A 22,516-nucleotide genomic window follows, 5' to 3' on the forward strand; every position below is an offset into this window, starting at 1 on the left:
TTTTAGTCATAATGACTCTATTCCAACTACAGTACTGTATTAATTTTCTTGGTCCAACTTAATAATAATAAATTTGATGCAAAAAAATTTTTTTCTATTCTTAGTCTATGGAGAGATATTGTTGTAAATTATTGGTTGTTATAGCTTTTTGTACATTTCTTTTTGAACTCTGGTTAGTTTTTTCTAGTTTGAATGACATTAGGTTGACGAATAAGTGTCTCTTCAGAAAAGATTGATTCAAATTCGACTATACCAATCAGAATCTGGAATGTAAACAAATGCTAAAAAATCGTTATTATTCATGGTTTTTCAGCGCTACTTTCACTTATTTTTGTTATTTGACGCGAATAAGCAAGTTTTCCGAAGCATAAAATTGAAGATTTTCTGCCAAAATAGAAACTTCCTGATAACATCGGAAATGACGTTCTAATATCATTTTATTCTATTTGATTCTTCAAAAAATCGTTATAATACTATGTATTAAACTTAAAATATTCGATACCTAAACCAGAAAGTGTTAGCTAGAAATAGACTTATTTATAGAACAACCCCCCCATTTCTCACTTCAGGGAAAGTTATAAAACAGTTGGGTGCTAATGACTTTGTGAAAGGGAAAAGTTCTATACTTACAAGTTAGAAACTTGGAAAGAAGGGATTTGGCCTGTACCATCCAGCGGGCCGCATAAACATTGATAAGGGGCCGTATGTGGCCCGCGGGCCGCAGGTTGTGCACCCCTGACTCAAGTATATTCTACTGGTCACTTAGAAGCACAAAGAAGAATGACATTGTATCACTACTAAATTATATTCTGGTCGTGCATTTTTTTGAAGTTTACATATAAAAGAAGATTCAGAAATTGCAACTAATAAAGATGTTGATTGCATAAATTTTGCTTCAGATGGTGAATTAGAAGAAAAATATACCCAATTCATATTGTGAATTCTATGAAAGAGATTAATCGGCATAACAAGCCATAGTGCATGAATTTTGAACCAACTAGCTTTACAATTTTAACCATTTCAACTAACTATTGTAATTGTTTTTTATTGCTTTGTGAAGTGTGTTGGGGACAATAAATTTAAATTTGAAATTCAGTCTAAAGTTTTATCAAAAATATAAGCAATTATTTAATTTATAGTAATATAGTAGATCATTGATTATCTGAAACAATTGAGGACTGGGGTGGTTTAGATAACTGATTTTTCGGATAACTGATCATTTACAAAAAAATATATTAAACACAAAATTGTACTGTATATAATTTGTATCACACATATTACAAATACATACCTTACGTAATGTAATACATTAAACTAGGCCTACAGTTCAGTTTGGCAGGAGGAGAAGAGTGTTGCAATGCCACAGTTCTAGTGGAAATTTAAATTTGCCAACTGGAGCGCTTTCGGTTAACTGATGTTTCGGTTGATCAGTACAGTAGAGCCTCAAAAACTCGGCACTCGATAACCCAGCACTCTGGATAACTCGGCCACACCTTGGCAGGGCGAAAATGAACTTAGGCGAACTTAACTTTCCCGTTTAAACTTAATCTTTTTATATGGAATGAAGATAGCGCTGATTGACCAATGAGTGCTTCGTAGTCCTATTGGAGGTCCGTGCGATCGTCCGATGATCGACGGCCAATCATCTATTCTGTTTTCAAAACTAACGGTCGTTTCTCGATCCGTAATTCTATGGCGACAACCATTGCTTGTTTGAAAAAGAGGAAAAGCGCGGGAACCATACATCTAGACCAGTGTTTTTCAACCTGTGGGTCGCGACCCCCCCTGGGGGTCGCGAAGCCTTACACGGGGGGTTGCGGGTAAAAGAAAAAGACAAGTATTTGTAGGTCCTACACTAGATTAAAAAAACTACAACTTCAGTGAGAAGGCTGTAACTGTGTGAGGCTCTGGACGGGTCTGAACCCTCACTAAAATTCGCGTTAAAATAATTGTTTTAGAAAAAAAATAATATATTAGTTAGAAATAGATTTTTATTTTATGAAAACGCGACGCTAACTTTAAAACAATAGAAGAATGTAAGTCCGTCGACCATTTCCAGTTGGAGATCGAATTAAACTTCGATTTTGACCTCTCCCGCGCCCCCGAAAGGTTTCGAATTGTCATCGGGTGACGACGGGAGACCAATCGGAAAGGGAAATCTGAGAGAAAACAGATAAAACCCCAGAAATTCGAGGACGCGACGGCTTCTTCTCCCGAAAGTTCCAAGTGACGGATCTGTTGTTGTGTGTGTGTCTCGCACCCATTTTCATCTCCATCTCCCGACCTCGGATCGAAAACTTTCCATCAACGGAAGTCGACTGCATCGTCCTGGAGTCGTCGAGACGTGATGGAATGGTTCCTTCACGAACAAGGGACACTCCTTCAAAATGGGACTATCTTGGAAAGGAGAGGAAGACCCAGAGGCCGCAGCCGCCACAGAACTTCCAAGATCGCAGTAATCTTGTAAGCTTCTTTCGTGTTTAATAAACGGTTGTGTTGTTTGTAAACGAAGCATCTATCTCTGACTCAACTGCTTCCACATGTTGATTGTTACCGCTCGGAAATCCAAACGGCAGGGGAGATGAGGACGATACATATTGCATATTATCGTTCGTCTAGTTTTTTTTAAATTTCTTTCCCCTCGGCCCCCACACCTGTTTATTATACAGTACAGTTGGTTTTTTGATTGACATTTAGGTCCGAATGATGGGTGTCGCCTGGGAGAGGCCTGGGTGGGTACGACCCACCCCAGAAAATGATTGCTGAAAAAGTGTTGAGCTGACTTGTAAAAAGGAGTAATAAGTAGAGAAGTAGAAGTGAAAAACCCTCATCCTAAAAAAAAACGTCAACAGCACTCCGAACCCATTGTCATTATAAGAAGGAAATAACATACTATACGTGTCTTAAGTTATTGTCGATTCTCCTTAAATTCTCATTTTAGTCATCAACAGTAATCTCTCTCAACAGAAAGAAAATTAAATACATAATTTTTTAAATCACTGATATAGTTTTAAAATGGACCTAGGGGGTCGCCAGAAGTTTTTAACTTGTAAAGGGGTCGCGTATTCAAAAAGGTTGAAAAACACTGATCTAGACAATTCCATCACGACAACAGTACTCTGCGATGGCATCTTCCGTTAAAAGAAAACAAGTGAACGTGTCTATGGAGCAAAAGTTGCGGGCATTAAAGAGACTGGATAACGGAGAAAGTGTCAGTGCAGTGGCTAAGGGCTTGGGAGTCGGCTAGATAATTTTCATTGTAGACAGCTTTATGCTTTTCTGAGGTCTGTCTTATCAGGTAAATTACTGTATAGTGTATTCATTAATTTTCATTTTCATGTAGTAAAGGCTCTATGCCATCATAAAGGATGTACTTTTCCTTTGTTTAAGGGTATTTGGGCAGTTTATTCTCTGTTGTATTCTCAAGCAAACAATACATACAAGTACAGTACAATATTTTTTGAGGAAACACGCATACTTATCCTTTTTTAACCCCATTCCCGATAACCCGGCATTTTTACAAACTCGGCCACCCTTCGGTCCACATTAGGCCGAGTTTTTGAGGCTCTACTGTATTTGGATAATTGATGCTCTACTGTATTTACATTTAGACAATAAAATCCATATATAAATCCATGTTATTCTCAAATGTAAGTTTTTTGACTTAGTACTACATGTTTTAAGATAAGCCATACAGTTTGTGTTGTTATCACATTTTAATTTAAATAAGTTTAATAACATTTTTATTTTAAATTTTTTGAGAAATATAATTAAATTGTACAAAATTCAGAATTATTGGAAATCTAAAATTTAAAAATTATATATCCAAAAGAAATATTTATTTAAATATCTTAGAATCAAATCATTAAATAAATAACAATTGACTTTTTGTATTCTGCATTTTCTATCATTCTATTAAAATACTAATTGATTATATTTCAGGTGGATATGAGTAAAGTGAATTTAGATATTATCAAACCATGGATTGCAAGAAAAATTACAGATATGCTTGGAATGGAAGATGATGTAGTTGTGGAATTTGTGTTCAATCATCTTGAATTAGATAAGGTATTCTAAAATATTATGTAAGATATATTATTTAGGAATATTAAGGGAAAGAAATAATAAATTGTCCTAGAATTATTAATATTGGTTTATATAATAATCCGTTTTTTAAATTTATGTTGCTTCTTTTTTGTTTTGTTTGGTCTGATTTTTGTATTTTATCTAACTTATAAAAACAGAATGATTTTTTTTTTGAGTAATCATTCTGTTGTTGCTATCGTCACATCATCTGAAGAATAATTGTTCTATATAGGAAAGTCAGACCATAATCATAACTTCGTCTCATTGTTGAAATTTCATTTTCCATAAATAGATCTTGATTAAATCAAAGAAACAGAATGAATGAATGTGCACACAGTGTGAAAAGCTGTGGCCAATCCAGATTCCCATCTCCTTGGGATCCTGTGACAGACATTTTTACTGTTCTCTATCATCTCTCTGGTGACAGACAATTACTTAATGGAAAATCATTAAGGTATGAATAATTCCTTCCAGTTAAAAATAATACAAACACACTACATGTATTAATTTTAAAATACTGAAAAATCAGCATATTATACAGTAAATATTTTTCCTTTTTTCTATCCAGAACAACAAAGATTCTAATAATTTTAATTAAAACCTTATTAATTTGAATAGTTGTAGGAACCTAGTGCTTAGTTATAGTAATTTGAAACAATGTATGTTTTGATATGTTATTTTAAATTAATTTTGTATAATTATAATAAAAAATTTGAATATTACAAACTTAATTTTAAAATTAGGGAATTTTGGTAAGTATTTAAAATTGATATGCTAAATGTAGAATTTTTTGTGTAGATTAGTATAATTTTAAACTTTTACAAAGTAAGTTAATATTTAAGTTAAAATTTTTGCAAAAAAAAATATTTTAATTCAGGCAAATACTTTAAAGCAGTCACAAGCAACTCATAACCCCCAGGCTGCATGTGGCTTGCAAGGTTCTAATATGTGGCCTTCAGGACTATGGACATGTAATTTTATTTTTCTCTTTTCTGTCTTTGGCCACTGTGCAATCCTAATTAAGCTGACATTCAGACTAAACTTGACAAGTGAAAAAATGAGAATACACTATGTAACTTGCACTAATGATATGCAAACTAGTAATATATTATTTTGTTTACTAGTGGTTATGGAGTATGTTGATCCTGAACAGGCTAAGAGCTTGTAATAAGAAAAAATATTGTGCAGCCCACCAACAGCCTATGCAGTTGCTCATTGCTGCTTTAAAGTGTACAATGTTGTTACAATAAACATAGAATCCATAAACAGATGGGCTGGTTAACTCTAATAACAAAGATAAATTGATGTTCAGAGATCAATTCATTAAAGATATAAATGTAGATGCAGAGCTTTTGATATAGAACTCCTAAAATTACTCTAAACAAGTTCAATGATTTTCAAACAGACCTTTTTAGGAGATGCATAGAAATTATCAGTATTTTTGAACTCAACTGTCACACATACTCAATAGTCTATTCACAAGCTTAATGTAATAAAGCATTAAAAACACTCATAATTTATGTTTATTTGGGCTGCAATTTGAAAAAATTGTAAACCTATAAATTTCCACTGTCATTTGTTAGTCCATCTGTCCTTCCTTAATGTCAACAATGGAGTTAGATATGTGAAAGTCAAAACCAGCTATAGCAATCTTAGGAGCAGGAGGCCCGATTAACTATATATATATAAATGTCTGATGCAAATCGAAAGTCATGTTTTTTCAATTCAAAACTTTTCTCCTGAAAGCAGTTAATAGATGACATACAAAACTGTATTGTTAAAGGAAAAGTATGGTGTATGAGGGCAAGCCACTACTGATTTGAGGTGGACAGCATATATTTTAAATAAATTAAAAATTGCAGCCCAGCGTTATGGTGATATCACAATAAATAATTGCTCATTTTAATTATTACATTATGGTTATAACTGCAATATAATTTTTGGGAGTAAGTGCAAAATTTCTATGTAGAACTTATCACACAAGAACACTTTTTGATGAATAATATAGACCAGAGGTTCCCAACGTATTTTTATTACAGAACCCTTTTCACCTTAGTAAAGAATGTTGGAACCCTGGCAATTTTTAATGATTACAGATAAAACCACAAATAGAAACACAAAAAACAATTTATTGAGGGGAAAAAGTACTAGCTACATTTTTCTTCAAAACTCTTTTCTCAGCCTATGATTTTTTTTTTTTTTTAATTTGGGATGTACACAATACTAAAAGCACAAATAATTTATGATTTCCACTATATTTTTATATGAAAAATACTTAAAATATCACAGAATGATTATAGTGCAAAACTAATAATTTTTGACTGATATTTACATTGATATGCTGTTTCATTGTGATACAACGTACTACAGATGATGGGACATTAATTAACTCCTTGGTGAAATGTGACATGAATGTGACAAAGTATCATAGTATGTACAGTACCATCAAGCATCTGAGTGGCCTCTTGTCATTAGATTCAATTGGCTTGCACTGCAGATATTGCTGAATTAAAGCATATTTAACAATTGTATTATTAATTATAAGTTGGATACTTTTTAAGATTATTTTTTAAAATGATTTTTTAGCTTTAGGTTAAGTTTTACTGTTTTTTATGATTTTCATTATCTTGTTGAACATTATACAGGAAATATTCATTAGTTCGAAATCCTGTTAGTTCATAACTGTACTTTTGTCCCAGCCAGGGATATAGATTTACATGTAAGAAATTTGATTAGTTCAAAATATGGCTACTTCAAAATTTGAAGTGAAAATTTTGTTCAAATTGTGGTATGCATATGTTGACTCATTTGTTTAGATCAAACTGCTTTCATACTACAAGAGAACAATAGATCAAAAACAAATCTAATCTGGTCAATATGGCTTTGCTTTCACAATAACACATTTTCAGGTGTCACTTTTTTTACCCATGGACTAGTCTTTTAACTCATAAAATATGGCTGCTTTTTGGGATTGCAAGATTGGGTCACAAGTAGCAGATTGAGATATTTGTATGGCTCTAGGCTGCTACATTTGTATGACTTACTAGCTTTTGGATCACTTTTAAAATAATTTTGGCTACATTTTGAGGAATTTTGCTTTACTTTTTATAAAACTTATCTGGCAACCTGTGGGGTTTGTTATTGGACACGTACTGTTTGCCTTCACATTTTTATTATTATTAATTAACAAAAATAGTATTCTGCATACATAAGCATATTTTGTTGCTTAATACTGTAAATTACATCAGTTACATGGCATTTGGAATATTCTACAGATATATGTAAATCTAGGATAATTTAAAGTTATGATTATTTCATCCCATGAATTTTGAACTAACAAGGATTTCCTGTATCATGATTTTGGTTTGTTCCATTACTGATAAATGAGTTTCCACTGTTTATAAAGTTATAAATAACTGTAGTATGTGTACAGGATGTCATAAGAGGACACTATCTGAGACTACAATTAAACATCACAATCCAAATCTGCATTGGCACATTCATACATCACTAGACTCAATCGATTTTATTGTGAAATCCCAAATTTTATTTATGGAAGACAAATTGGAAACCCCTGATATAGACTTCATTTTTGCACAAACTGTTACTGTCTGATAAGTTGTATATAGCAGTTTTGTGCTTACTCCCAAAAAACAAAAAAACAAGATGCAATGTAATCATTATCACATCACAACTTGATTTTTTTATTTAATGGAATCTCTGTATTCTGTTTATATTCTTGTTTAAAATGTAATAATGTAAAACTAATCAAACAACTAAAAGAACTAAATTTTATTAGAATAAAATAAATGAAAAAAAAGAATAAAAAATAAAGTTTAGTATGCTTTTACAAAAAGTGTAGATAAATTAAGAGAGAACTTAAATAAGATGAAATTAAATATTATTTGAAATGAGCATTTTGCATATTAAACGGAAAAGAATTTTTTTAAAAATTTAAGTGAATTATATATGTAATCTATACAAATAACTCATTTCAACATTTTGATTTCTTGAATTGGTTATTGGATTTTAAGGGTTTTTTTAATACTGATAAATTTATATAAATATATGTAAAAATACAATATTTTTATTTTTACATATATAAGATTTATTTATTATTATTGTTTATAAAATCAAGACTGCACTATATAATGATGCTTATACAGTAGACTTGCCTTATAGCAACATCATTTTAGCAATTCACTGTGATACATTGATCAGTAGAGAAAGTCTCTGCCATTCTTTCATAAGCATAATGTTATTTTACTCCATATAATAATCTTGTAAATGGTTGGAGGGACCTCCTATTAGAATAGTTTAACCAAAGAAATAAAAAATAAGTATGGGCTTCTAATAGAGATAACATGTCATAACAGAAATGTGTAAACCTTTTACATGCATCTGATTTTTATGGTTTTAAAACTACTTTGGTAAATAATTGTGATGAATGTTATATATTATCAATTATTATTAAGATAGATGCTTTTTTTAGAGACAGATTTGCTAGAGTGAAATGTGCTATTCATTAAATAAAATAATTTTATAGAAATCTGATATGTTGATGTAAAAAGTATTAAAACTAAAAAAATTCTTGTGATTGAGTTCTAGAGTGTCATTATATTTTGTGTAAATATTTCAACATTATTTAAATTACTGTAATTTTTAATTCACTAGCTTGTAGGATAATGTTTTACAATGCATATTGAATTCTTTCTTCTTTTTACGCTGTTGTATTTTAGTATTATTCTATAAAGGTTATTCCATAATTTTCTCCCTTACTGGGGGAGTTATAACCCCAGGAAGAGAGAAAATACAAAATAAGAACTATATGTTATGAATGTATTATTTCATATTGAATTAAAAATTTTGAAATAAAATGAAAAATTATAATTATTATAGAAAGTAATTGATGATAATTATACACAGTGTATGAAAGTCGTCATGCATTTTTTCAAAACTTATTTATATCTGCATGAGTATAAAAGATACTAAAGTGTTTCATTTCCTAAATTACAAAATTTTTACCTGTAATACTTAAATTAAATTAAATGATGTAAAAAGAGATTCTTCCATCTCACGTCTGCAAAATTAATGACTTTATCATCATCACTTGCTTTCTTGTCTGACAGCTGGCAAATTTCCTTTAACATTGGTCATAAGATGTGATTGATTATAATATGCATTTTGATTTCAAAGATATTAAAATGTAAGAAAAGTTATTTTAAATCAGTCATGGATAAGTGGGATCTGTGAACTATGAATTTGTTTTTGCAGACATTTTGTTATGCAGTGTTTTGAACCAAGTTATGGAATAGGTATCTTTTATGGAAGTTATGGAAACACCTTATGAAAATAACATTTTAAAAATGCATTCTTAGAAATATACTACTTCATTTCATTAGTTTCTGAGACCTGATTGTTTTCACCAAATGTATACAGATACAGATACAGATATATTTTATTCAACACACTAGGTACAGCGTATACTGGGCGCCACATAGGTATAACCCAGTTTGATACAGTGAGAATAGTGACATGCTAGATATATAGTAATTGTTACAATTATTAGTGGATTAACAAGGAATTTGTCACAGATATATACAATTGATGGTTATATACAGTAGTTAGTAGGATATAATAATATAAAGAAATTAAATTAAATATCAGGTACAATAAATCCAGTAAAAATAATCAATTAATACAAAAGGAATTAGTTATAAGTGCTTATTAACAATATTTACATGTAATGACAGATGAGTTAACAGTCCAATACAAATTACAACGTCTGAGCAATATGAAACGTTGACATAAATTTGAAGATACACAATATGGTTACGTTGATGAGATGATTGATTGACACCAAAGCAGCATGCACAGGAGGGCGTGAGTAGGACAAAATGAGGCCAGAGAAGACAAGGTGATCTTGGCAGAGGAGGCTAGGAGTAGGCATTGACCGTTGTTCGTACAAAGTATTTAGTGATGAGTGTTAAGAAGGCATCATAAGTGTCCTCATAGTCAAAGATTCTCGTGCAGTCAGTGGGCCATGTTCCACCATGTGCCTCAATAGTGAGCTTAAGGCAAAGCCTCTCTGGTTCCAACATCGGGCAGTCAAAGAAGTAGTGTCGACTGCCGTCCTCGACACCACACAGGGAGCAGTTAGGATTGGACGCATTAGTGAACCTTGTAAGGTATGAGTTGTACCTGCCATGATTACTGAGAAATTGACTAACACGATGGCAAGGTTTGTACCACCTGCTCAGAATAAAAGGCTCAATGAGAGGGATGAAATTATATGTGGTATGATGGTTAATATCATTCCAGTCTTGCTGCCAAGAAATAATAAGATCCTTCCAAAGTAGGTTCTTGACGGTTTTAGAGGTAAGCTTAGTATAAGAGATAGGGAGGTTGGTGTCATCTCCTGCAGATTTCGCCAGAGCATCGGCTCGCTCGTTACCGGGCGTGCCCTGGTGGGCTCGTGTCCAATAAATGAAATAGCAGTTGTTAGTGTTGTTGATGATGTCTTTTATTTCATTGGAGATGGGGTGACCAGTGGCACTTTGCAGCAGGGAGATGGATGAAGCACTATCCGAAATAATGGCCACAGTGTTGTTAGTGTAGTTGGTGACTGACCAAGTCACCGCCATTTTGATGGCAAACAGCTCTGCCTGGAGTACAGAACAGTGTTTGCCCAGCCGGTAACGTCCAGAGGCAATCTCGTTGCTATTGTGGAAGGCGGCAAAACCACTGCCCACCTTAGAGTCCGCTTTTGAGCCGTCGGTATAAATTTCGATGTTTGTNGTCGTTTTTGACATCAGAAACTAACTTTAAATAACTTTACCGAGTGAAAATCCGTGCACTACAACTTAGGAACCATGAAATAAAATTGATAAAAAACTCCCATTAAAAAACAATTAAGCCTTAATCGAGCCTTCACATAGGCTCATTAAAATTGCGATAAAATTTTTTTGCGCGAGAAAAAAATTTTGAAAAAATTTGGGGACCTAAAAAACATTCCAAAAATTCAAAAAAAAATTTTTTTTCAAAAATGGCCTTAAGGACCACATTTTTCGTAACGCTTTGTAGGCTTGACGTATATATACGTCAATGGAGACTGAGGGGTTAAGGGTCTGAGAGCATCCAATATGGGCACTCTATTGAAAGTTCCGGGTGACACGTCGCTGACTAGCTGGATCCTCCTCAACAAGGAAATAAATTCCGTGGGAAATAAATTTTTATGGCTTTTAGCCTAACGCTCGAATTTAGATGATGGAATGTTTCAATGATTAAAATTTAAAATAACACTTTATTTTGGGTCTGTTCGTCCCTCACACATAAAATTAATCGATTCGAGACTAATTTGACTTAAAATTTCCAAAACACATATAACTTTTTGGGAATAATCTGTATAAACTATGCTATAAACAAAAAATTATAGGATTACTTACTGAGTGTGCAACGTTCGACGACGCCATTGCTTAAGCTTGTTTTCATCGCGGAGTGGTGCACCAAATGGCAGGCACATTTTCTGATAAGTTATTTTTCTGCAAAAAATTCGCTGAACTTTGGAGACATCATTAATATACATATAATTTTTATGACCATTGAATAAGAAATGTTTTTTTCACAAGAAATGTATAAAATTACAGTACTGTATTAGACTTACAGTACCTAATTTATATACTGTACAGACGATAGTAAACTCAACTTACCCACCTAAACTCTCCGTAGTGTGTTAGTAGTTCGGCTGCTCGTCCACTATTGGTCCAGATTTGACCAAGCCTGTCATGACACGAGTTTCGGCGATGACATTTTATGAGTCTCTTTTAGTGTCTTTATACGAATATGGTTGCAATTTTTCCGCCACGATATGCGAATCCACATTATATGAACTTGCATTATAGGGGGGGTTGACTGTATATTATCCTAAAGATTTGTTTTATATTTCAGCAATTTTAATATCTCAATAATTAAAGAACTATGTTTGGAATTTTAGTCATTACTTTATGGTAGATGTAAAAGGAAGAATAAGCAGGGGTTTATATATTAAAAAAATGAAAATAGTTTTCTCAAATATAAAATATGGCCCTCATGCTAGAAAATTATCTGTGCTTGTTCTAAACAATTCATTTTATTATCTTTAATAATTTTATAAATTAGTTATATATAATTGGTAANAAATCATTAAATAAATAACAATTGACTTTTTGTATTCTGCATTTTCTATCATTCTATTAAAATACTAATTGATTATATTTCAGGTGGATATGAGTAAAGTGAATTTAGATATTATCAAACCATGGATTGCAAGAAAAATTACAGATATGCTTGGAATGGAAGATGATGTAGTTGTGGAATTTGTGTTCAATCATCTTGAATTAGATAAGGTATTCTAAAATATTATGTAAGATATATTATTTAGGAATATTAAGGGAAAGAAATAATAAATTGTCCTAGAATTATTAATATTGGTTTATATAATAATCCGTTTTTTAAATTTATGTTGCTTCTTTTTTGTTTTGTTTGGTCTGATTTTTGTATTTTATCTAACTTATAAAAACAGAATGATTTTTTTTTGAGTAATCATTCTGTTGTTGCTATCGTCACATCATCTGAAGAATAATTGTTCTATATAGGAAAGTCAGACCATAATCATAACTTCGTCTCATTGTTGAAATTTCATTTTCCATAAATAGATCTTGATTAAATCAAAGAAACAGAATGAATGAATGTGCACACAGTGTGAAAAGCTGTGGCCAATCCAGATTCCCATCTCCTTGGGATCCTGTGACAGACATTTTTACTGTTCTCTATCATCTCTCTGGTGACAGACAATTACTTAATGGAAAATCATTAAGGTATGAATAATTCCTTCCAGTTAAAAATAATACAAACACACTACATGTATTAATTTTAAAATACTGAAAAATCAGCATATTATACAGTAAATATTTTTCCTTTTTTCTATCCAGAACAACAAAGATTCTAATAATTTTAATTAAAACCTTATTAATTTGAATAGTTGTAGGAACCTAGTGCTTAGTTATAGTAATTTGAAACAATGTATGTTTTGATATGTTATTTTAAATTAATTTTGTATAATTATAATAAAAAATTTGAATATTACAAACTTAATTTTAAAATTAGGGAATTTTGGTAAGTATTTAAAATTGATATGCTAAATGTAGAATTTTTTGTGTAGATTAGTATAATTTTAAACTTTTACAAAGTAAGTTAATATTTAAGTTAAAATTTTTGCAAAAAAAAATATTTTAATTCAGGCAAATACTTTAAAGCAGTCACAAGCAACTCATAACCCCCAGGCTGCATGTGGCTTGCAAGGTTCTAATATGTGGCCTTCAGGACTATGGACATGTAATTTTATTTTTCTCTTTTCTGTCTTTGGCCACTGTGCAATCCTAATTAAGCTGACATTCAGACTAAACTTGACAAGTGAAAAAATGAGAATACACTATGTAACTTGCACTAATGATATGCAAACTAGTAATATATTATTTTGTTTACTAGTGGTTATGGAGTATGTTGATCCTGAACAGGCTAAGAGCTTGTAATAAGAAAAAATATTGTGCAGCCCACCAACAGCCTATGCAGTTGCTCATTGCTGCTTTAAAGTGTACAATGTTGTTACAATAAACATAGAATCCATAAACAGATGGGCTGGTTAACTCTAATAACAAAGATAAATTGATGTTCAGAGATCAATTCATTAAAGATATAAATGTAGATGCAGAGCTTTTGATATAGAACTCCTAAAATTACTCTAAACAAGTTCAATGATTTTCAAACAGACCTTTTTAGGAGATGCATAGAAATTATCAGTATTTTTGAACTCAACTGTCACACATACTCAATAGTCTATTCACAAGCTTAATGTAATAAAGCATTAAAAACACTCATAATTTATGTTTATTTGGGCTGCAATTTGAAAAAATTGTAAACCTATAAATTTCCACTGTCATTTGTTAGTCCATCTGTCCTTCCTTAATGTCAACAATGGAGTTAGATATGTGAAAGTCAAAACCAGCTATAGCAATCTTAGGAGCAGGAGGCCCGATTAACTATATATATATAAATGTCTGATGCAAATCGAAAGTCATGTTTTTTCAATTCAAAACTTTTCTCCTGAAAGCAGTTAATAGATGACATACAAAACTGTATTGTTAAAGGAAAAGTATGGTGTATGAGGGCAAGCCACTACTGATTTGAGGTGGACAGCATATATTTTAAATAAATTAAAAATTGCAGCCCAGCGTTATGGTGATATCACAATAAATAATTGCTCATTTTAATTATTACATTATGGTTATAACTGCAATATAATTTTTGGGAGTAAGTGCAAAATTTCTATGTAGAACTTATCACACAAGAACACTTTTTGATGAATAATATAGACCAGAGGTTCCCAACGTATTTTTATTACAGAACCCTTTTCACCTTAGTAAAGAATGTTGGAACCCTGGCAATTTTTAATGATTACAGATAAAACCACAAATAGAAACACAAAAAACAATTTATTGAGGGGAAAAAGTACTAGCTACATTTTTCTTCAAAACTCTTTTCTCAGCCTATGATTTTTTTTTTTTTTTTTTAATTTGGGATGTACACAATACTAAAAGCACAAATAATTTATGATTTCCACTATATTTTTATATGAAAAATACTTAAAATATCACAGAATGATTATAGTGCAAAACTAATAATTTTTGACTGATATTTACATTGATATGCTGTTTCATTGTGATACAACGTACTACAGATGATGGGACATTAATTAACTCCTTGGTGAAATGTGACATGAATGTGACAAAGTATCATAGTATGTACAGTACCATCAAGCATCTGAGTGGCCTCTTGTCATTAGATTCAATTGGCTTGCACTGCAGATATTGCTGAATTAAAGCATATTTAACAATTGTATTATTAATTATAAGTTGGATACTTTTTAAGATTATTTTTTAAAATGATTTTTTAGCTTTAGGTTAAGTTTTACTGTTTTTTATGATTTTCATTATCTTGTTGAACATTATACAGGAAATATTCATTAGTTCGAAATCCTGTTAGTTCATAACTGTACTTTTGTCCCAGCCAGGGATATAGATTTACATGTAAGAAATTTGATTAGTTCAAAATATGGCTACTTCAAAATTTGAAGTGAAAATTTTGTTCAAATTGTGGTATGCATATGTTGACTCATTTGTTTAGATCAAACTGCTTTCATACTACAAGAGAACAATAGATCAAAAACAAATCTAATCTGGTCAATATGGCTTTGCTTTCACAATAACACATTTTCAGGTGTCACTTTTTTTACCCATGGACTAGTCTTTTAACTCATAAAATATGGCTGCTTTTTGGGATTGCAAGATTGGGTCACAAGTAGCAGATTGAGATATTTGTATGGCTCTAGGCTGCTACATTTGTATGACTTACTAGCTTTTGGATCACTTTTAAAATAATTTTGGCTACATTTTGAGGAATTTTGCTTTACTTTTTATAAAACTTATCTGGCAACCTGTGGGGTTTGTTATTGGACACGTACTGTTTGCCTTCACATTTTTATTATTATTAATTAACAAAAATAGTATTCTGCATACATAAGCATATTTTGTTGCTTAATACTGTAAATTACATCAGTTACATGGCATTTGGAATATTCTACAGATATATGTAAATCTAGGATAATTTAAAGTTATGATTATTTCATCCCATGAATTTTGAACTAACAAGGATTTCCTGTATCATGATTTTGGTTTGTTCCATTACTGATAAATGAGTTTCCACTGTTTATAAAGTTATAAATAACTGTAGTATGTGTACAGGATGTCATAAGAGGACACTATCTGAGACTACAATTAAACATCACAATCCAAATCTGCATTGGCACATTCATACATCACTAGACTCAATCGATTTTATTGTGAAATCCCAAATTTTATTTATGGAAGACAAATTGGAAACCCCTGATATAGACTTCATTTTTGCACAAACTGTTACTGTCTGATAAGTTGTATATAGCAGTTTTGTGCTTACTCCCAAAAAACAAAAAAACAAGATGCAATGTAATCATTATCACATCACAACTTGATTTTTTTATTTAATGGAATCTCTGTATTCTGTTTATATTCTTGTTTAAAATGTAATAATGTAAAACTAATCAAACAACTAAAAGAACTAAATTTTATTAGAATAAAATAAATGAAAAAAAAGAATAAAAAATAAAGTTTAGTATGCTTTTACAAAAAGTGTAGATAAATTAAGAGAGAACTTAAATAAGATGAAATTAAATATTATTTGAAATGAGCATTTTGCATATTAAACGGAAAAGAATTTTTTTAAAAATTTAAGTGAATTATATATGTAATCTATACAAATAACTCATTTCAACATTTTGATTTCTTGAATTGGTTATTGGATTTTAAGGGTTTTTTTAATACTGATAAATTTATATAAATATATGTAAAAATACAATATTTTTATTTTTACATATATAAGATTTATTTATTATTATTGTTTATAAAATCAAGACTGCACTATATAATGATGCTTATACAGTAGACTTGCCTTATAGCAACATCATTTTAGCAATTCACTGTGATACATTGATCAGTAGAGAAAGTCTCTGCCATTCTTTCATAAGCATAATGTTATTTTACTCCATATAATAATCTTGTAAATGGTTGGAGGGACCTCCTATTAGAATAGTTTAACCAAAGAAATAAAAAATAAGTATGGGCTTCTAATAGAGATAACATGTCATAACAGAAATGTGTAAACCTTTTACATGCATCTGATTTTTATGGTTTTAAAACTACTTTGGTAAATAATTGTGATGAATGTTATATATTATCAATTATTATTAAGATAGATGCTTTTTTTAGAGACAGATTTGCTAGAGTGAAATGTGCTATTCATTAAATAAAATAATTTTATAGAAATCTGATATGTTGATGTAAAAAGTATTAAAACTAAAAAAATTCTTGTGATTGAGTTCTAGAGTGTCATTATATTTTGTGTAAATATTTCAACATTATTTAAATTACTGTAATTTTTAATTCACTAGCTTGTAGGATAATGTTTTACAATGCATATTGAATTCTTTCTTCTTTTTACGCTGTTGTATTTTAGTATTATTCTATAAAGGTTATTCCATAATTTTCTCCCTTACTGGGGGAGTTATAACCCCAGGAAGAGAGAAAATACAAAATAAGAACTATATGTTATGAATGTATTATTTCATATTGAATTAAAAATTTTGAAATAAAATGAAAAATTATAATTATTATAGAAAGTAATTGATGATAATTATACACAGTGTATGAAAGTCGTCATGCATTTTTTCAAAACTTATTTATATCTGCATGAGTATAAAAGATACTAAAGTGTTTCATTTCCTAAATTACAAAATTTTTACCTGTAATACTTAAATTAAATTAAATGATGTAAAAAGAGATTCTTCCATCTCACGTCTGCAAAATTAATGACTTTATCATCATCACTTGCTTTCTTGTCTGACAGCTGGCAAATTTCCTTTAACATTGGTCATAAGATGTGATTGATTATAATATGCATTTTGATTTCAAAGATATTAAAATGTAAGAAAAGTTATTTTAAATCAGTCATGGATAAGTGGGATCTGTGAACTATGAATTTGTTTTTGCAGACATTTTGTTATGCAGTGTTTTGAACCAAGTTATGGAATAGGTATCTTTTATGGAAGTTATGGAAACACCTTATGAAAATAACATTTTAAAAATGCATTCTTAGAAATATACTACTTCATTTCATTAGTTTCTGAGACCTGATTGTTTTCACCAAATGTATACAGATACAGATACAGATATATTTTATTCAACACACTAGGTACAGCGTATACTGGGCGCCACATAGGTATAACCCAGTTTGATACAGTGAGAATAGTGACATGCTAGATATATAGTAATTGTTACAATTATTAGTGGATTAACAAGGAATTTGTCACAGATATATACAATTGATGGTTATATACAGTAGTTAGTAGGATATAATAATATAAAGAAATTAAATTAAATATCAGGTACAATAAATCCAGTAAAAATAATCAATTAATACAAAAGGAATTAGTTATAAGTGCTTATTAACAATATTTACATGTAATGACAGATGAGTTAACAGTCCAATACAAATTACAACGTCTGAGCAATATGAAACGTTGACATAAATTTGAAGATACACAATATGGTTACGTTGATGAGATGATTGATTGACACCAAAGCAGCATGCACAGGAGGGCGTGAGTAGGACAAAATGAGGCCAGAGAAGACAAGGTGATCTTGGCAGAGGAGGCTAGGAGTAGGCATTGACCGTTGTTCGTACAAAGTATTTAGTGATGAGTGTTAAGAAGGCATCATAAGTGTCCTCATAGTCAAAGATTCTCGTGCAGTCAGTGGGCCATGTTCCACCATGTGCCTCAATAGTGAGCTTAAGGCAAAGCCTCTCTGGTTCCAACATCGGGCAGTCAAAGAAGTAGTGTCGACTGCCGTCCTCGACACCACACAGGGAGCAGTTAGGATTGGACGCATTAGTGAACCTTGTAAGGTATGAGTTGTACCTGCCATGATTACTGAGAAATTGACTAACACGATGGCAAGGTTTGTACCACCTGCTCAGAATAAAAGNATAAAATTGATAAAAAACTCCCATTAAAAAACAATTAAGCCTTAATCGAGCCTTCACATAGGCTCATTAAAATTGCGATAAAATTTTTTTGCGCGAGAAAAAAATTTTGAAAAAATTTGGGGACCTAAAAAACATTCCAAAAATTCAAAAAAAAATTTTTTTTCAAAAATGGCCTTAAGGACCACATTTTTCGTAACGCTTTGTAGGCTTGACGTATATATACGTCAATGGAGACTGAGGGGTTAAGGGTCTGAGAGCATCCAATATGGGCACTCTATTGAAAGTTCTGGGTGACACGTCGCTGACTAGCTGGATCCTCCTCAACAAGGAAATAAATTCCGTGGGAAATAAATTTTTATGGCTTTTAGCCTAACGCTCGAATTTAGATGATGGAATGTTTCAATGATTAAAATTTAAAATAACACTTTATTTTGGGTCTGTTCGTCCCTCACACATAAAATTAATCGATTCGAGACTAATTTGACTTAAAATTTCCAAAACACATATAACTTTTTGGGAATAATCTGTATAAACTATGCTATAAACAAAAAATTATAGGATTACTTACTGAGTGTGCAACGTTCGACGACGCCATTGCTTAAGCTTGTTTTCATCGCGGAGTGGTGCACCAAATGGCGGGCACATTTTCTGATAAGTTATTTTTCTGCAAAAAATTCGCTGAACTTTGGAGACATCATTAATATACATATAATTTTTATGACCATTGAATAAGAAATGTTTTTTTCACAAGAAATGTATAAAATTACAGTACTGTATTAGACTTACAGTACCTAATTTATATACTGTACAGACGATAGTAAACTCAACTTACCCACCTAAACTCTCCGTAGTGTGTTAGTAGTTCGGCTGCTCGTCCACTATTGGTCCAGATTTGACCAAGCCTGTCATGACACGAGTTTCGGCGATGACATTTTATGAGTCTCTTTTAGTGTCTTTATACGAATATGGTTGCAATTTTTCCGCCACGATATGCGAATCCACATTATATGAACTTGCATTATAGGGGGGGTTGACTGTATATTATCCTAAAGATTTGTTTTATATTTCAGCAATTTTAATATCTCAATAATTAAAGAACTATGTTTGGAATTTTAGTCATTACTTTATGGTAGATGTAAAAGGAAGAATAAGCAGGGGTTTATATATTAAAAAAATGAAAATAGTTTTCTCAAATATAAAATATGGCCCTCATGCTAGAAAATTATCTGTGCTTGTTCTAAACAATTCATTTTATTATCTTTAATAATTTTATAAATTAGTTATATATAATTGGTAAAAAAGAGAAATCTCTTGTTAACAGATTAGACAGTATTTATGTATATCTAACTCATTTTATAGGAATTTGTTACAAATCACTTGTAAACATTTTTGAAGTTTTTATACTACTGCTATTGCCGATTAAGTATTATATAAAGATGAACATTTCTGATTAACAACATCTGAAAAAATTTAAATTGCTAACATACTAACAAAAGTTGTTAATTAAAAACATGAATGATTAAATTAAGTTCAGTGAAGTAACTCCTAAAAGTGTACAAGATGAAATTATTTTTGTACGTTTCTAAAATATTTCAAATATTTTGTTTGAAAAATTTTTACTAAAAAGAATGCTTGCAGTTTGTTCTTGATCATGCTGTGTTTTGAATGGCCAAAGTAATAAGATAGAATGAAATTTTACAAAATAATGAATAGAAAATGAAGCCTAGAAGTTTTGGAAAGATTTAACAATGATTTTTTAGTCAATCCCTATAAAGTGAGTTAAATATATTTAGTTATGTATAAGTATAAAATGTGGAGTTTGTATGCATATCAGCTTTTATATACAATACCCAAATACAATAATACTTTGTTCAGATTTGGTTTATTTTATTATAATAAAAAAATACACATCTTTATAGCTGAAGAATACATTATAAAATGGAAGTTGAAATTCAAAGTTTTAAATTGAGAAATTTTATATTCTTGGTTGTTGAAAATATCATAAAGTAAAATATTGTTTAGGTTCTTAATTGGCTTTATCCTTTGCTAAGTTACTGTTTAAGGTTTGAATTCTAACGATACTAAGCAATAAAATGCTGAAAACATAAACTTAGATTTGTTTTATGTTCATATATTAAAAATATACATATATTGCAGTGTTAGGAAATATTTTAATCAATTAAAAATATAGATTTATAATATAACAATTAGCAAATTTATGTTGTATTTGTAAAAATTAGATTACACAAAATTGTATATATTTTGTATGATCTTTGTGTCCTGTATATAATTGGAATATAAGATTTTCATTTCAATACAAATTTTTGCTTTAGAGAAACTTTCCTGAATCTTCATTTGTAAAATCTTAGAAAATAACGAGATGTAGTTCAAGCCAGAAGAAATAATTTTTATTTTTAGGTATGTGATGTTAAATATGATTTTAATGATACCAAAAAATAAAAAAATAATAATAATAAAATTTGAAAGTTTCATAAAAATCACTCACAAAGAAACCAAAATATTGAATTTAGAAAGATGTTAATTTATGAATGTATTGAAACAAAAATATTAAAATAGATTACCTGTAAGCATAAGCTATATCATATTTGATGAAATCACATTTTTTTAAAAGAAGTTTAAGAATTTGTCTCATAAATTTATATATATATTATTTGAAATATATATCAAATAGTTAAACTAGTTATCATTACAAATTATTTCTGATTATATTTTTTGTGCCCATAACTTTTTGAAGTATGATAGCATTTTTACTTTTAGAAGTAAAACTTTGCTTTGAACTAAAAGTAGTCAGTATTATTGTTTCTTTTGAACAAAATAAATATTTTTCAAGTCTAAGATCTTTTATTACATAAAAATAATAAATTTGTTATTAAAAATAAAAATTAAATGAAAATACTTCAAATAAATTTAAAACTCTTCACATTTTATTTTCCAGCAATTTATTTTTTTACATTGTTTTCAGATTTAGTGTGAAAAAATAAATTTCTGGAGAATGAAGATATGAAGTGTTTTTAATCAGTGAAATCCAATTGAAATCTGTGATTTAAATAAATGTTTTTACAACTGCATTTATGAACATTTTAACCAAAAATCAAAATCATAGATGATACTTAAATGTGACAAATATCAAAGAATTTTATTGTTTTTAGAAACAGTAGTCTGACACTATTAGAACATAGTTTACCTCATAAACAAAATCAAAATGTTAATGCCCACGACATGTCAAAATTATCTGTTGGTGGCAAATCTACTATTTGTTCATTTTCTTCTAAATTAAAAATGATCACAAATCTTCATTTTCACTTTAAATTACTTTTGTCTTAATTGGATCTAACAGCTTTCTGGATCTTCATTTTGTGCAGTTTTTTGTTTCTTTTGCAGAAAACAAAGAACTTATATTTAACAGCAAGAATGTTTTGTTTTAATTGTTTGAAATCCATCATGCTCTATAATTTTAAAGTTATTTCCCTCATTTAACGTTTCCAATACTTTCAAATATAATGAACAGACTTTCATATCTTTACTTAAAGCTTGTTAAATAAGGTTGTTTTTTTAAAATACTTGTGAATTCAATACTTGCATTAAAAATGACAGATACTAAATTTTGTTTATACATTAGAAAAATAAATTCAGAGTTAATTTAAAAGCAGGGCTGTGGAGTCGGAGTTGTGGAGTTTTGGTGTTTTAGTCGGAGTTGGAGTCGGTAGACTTTTACGCGACTTCACAGCCCTGGCAG

General features: G+C 30.2%; 1 protein-coding gene across 4 annotated transcripts in view; it reads left to right on the forward strand.

The window, feature by feature from the left end:
* Positions 1-22,516, forward strand: part of LOC111626901 (serine/arginine repetitive matrix protein 1-like) — a 136,319-nt gene that overhangs the window by 29,949 nt on the left and 83,854 nt on the right. The window contains exons 1-3 of one of the 4 annotated variants that reach the window (XM_023370422.1): positions 12,343-12,470; positions 12,780-12,941; positions 21,093-21,177. Coding sequence is in view for 1 of the 4 variants with exons in the window: in XM_023370426.1 (XP_023226194.1) it covers positions 3,943-4,068 (126 nt within the window). In the remaining 3 variants the exon portion in view is untranslated. Of the gene's footprint in view, positions 1-3,942; positions 4,069-12,342; positions 12,471-12,779; positions 12,942-21,092; positions 21,178-22,516 lie in introns of those variants that run through there. The other 3 variants (XM_023370423.1, XM_023370424.1, XM_023370426.1) reach the window with 3 other exon arrangements.

The sequence above is a fragment of the Centruroides sculpturatus genome, unplaced genomic scaffold (assembly GCF_000671375.1).
Source record: "Centruroides sculpturatus isolate CEXI.00-Female unplaced genomic scaffold, Cexi_2.0 scaffold328, whole genome shotgun sequence".
In the NCBI taxonomy this organism is placed as follows: Eukaryota; Metazoa; Arthropoda; class Arachnida; order Scorpiones; family Buthidae; genus Centruroides; species Centruroides sculpturatus.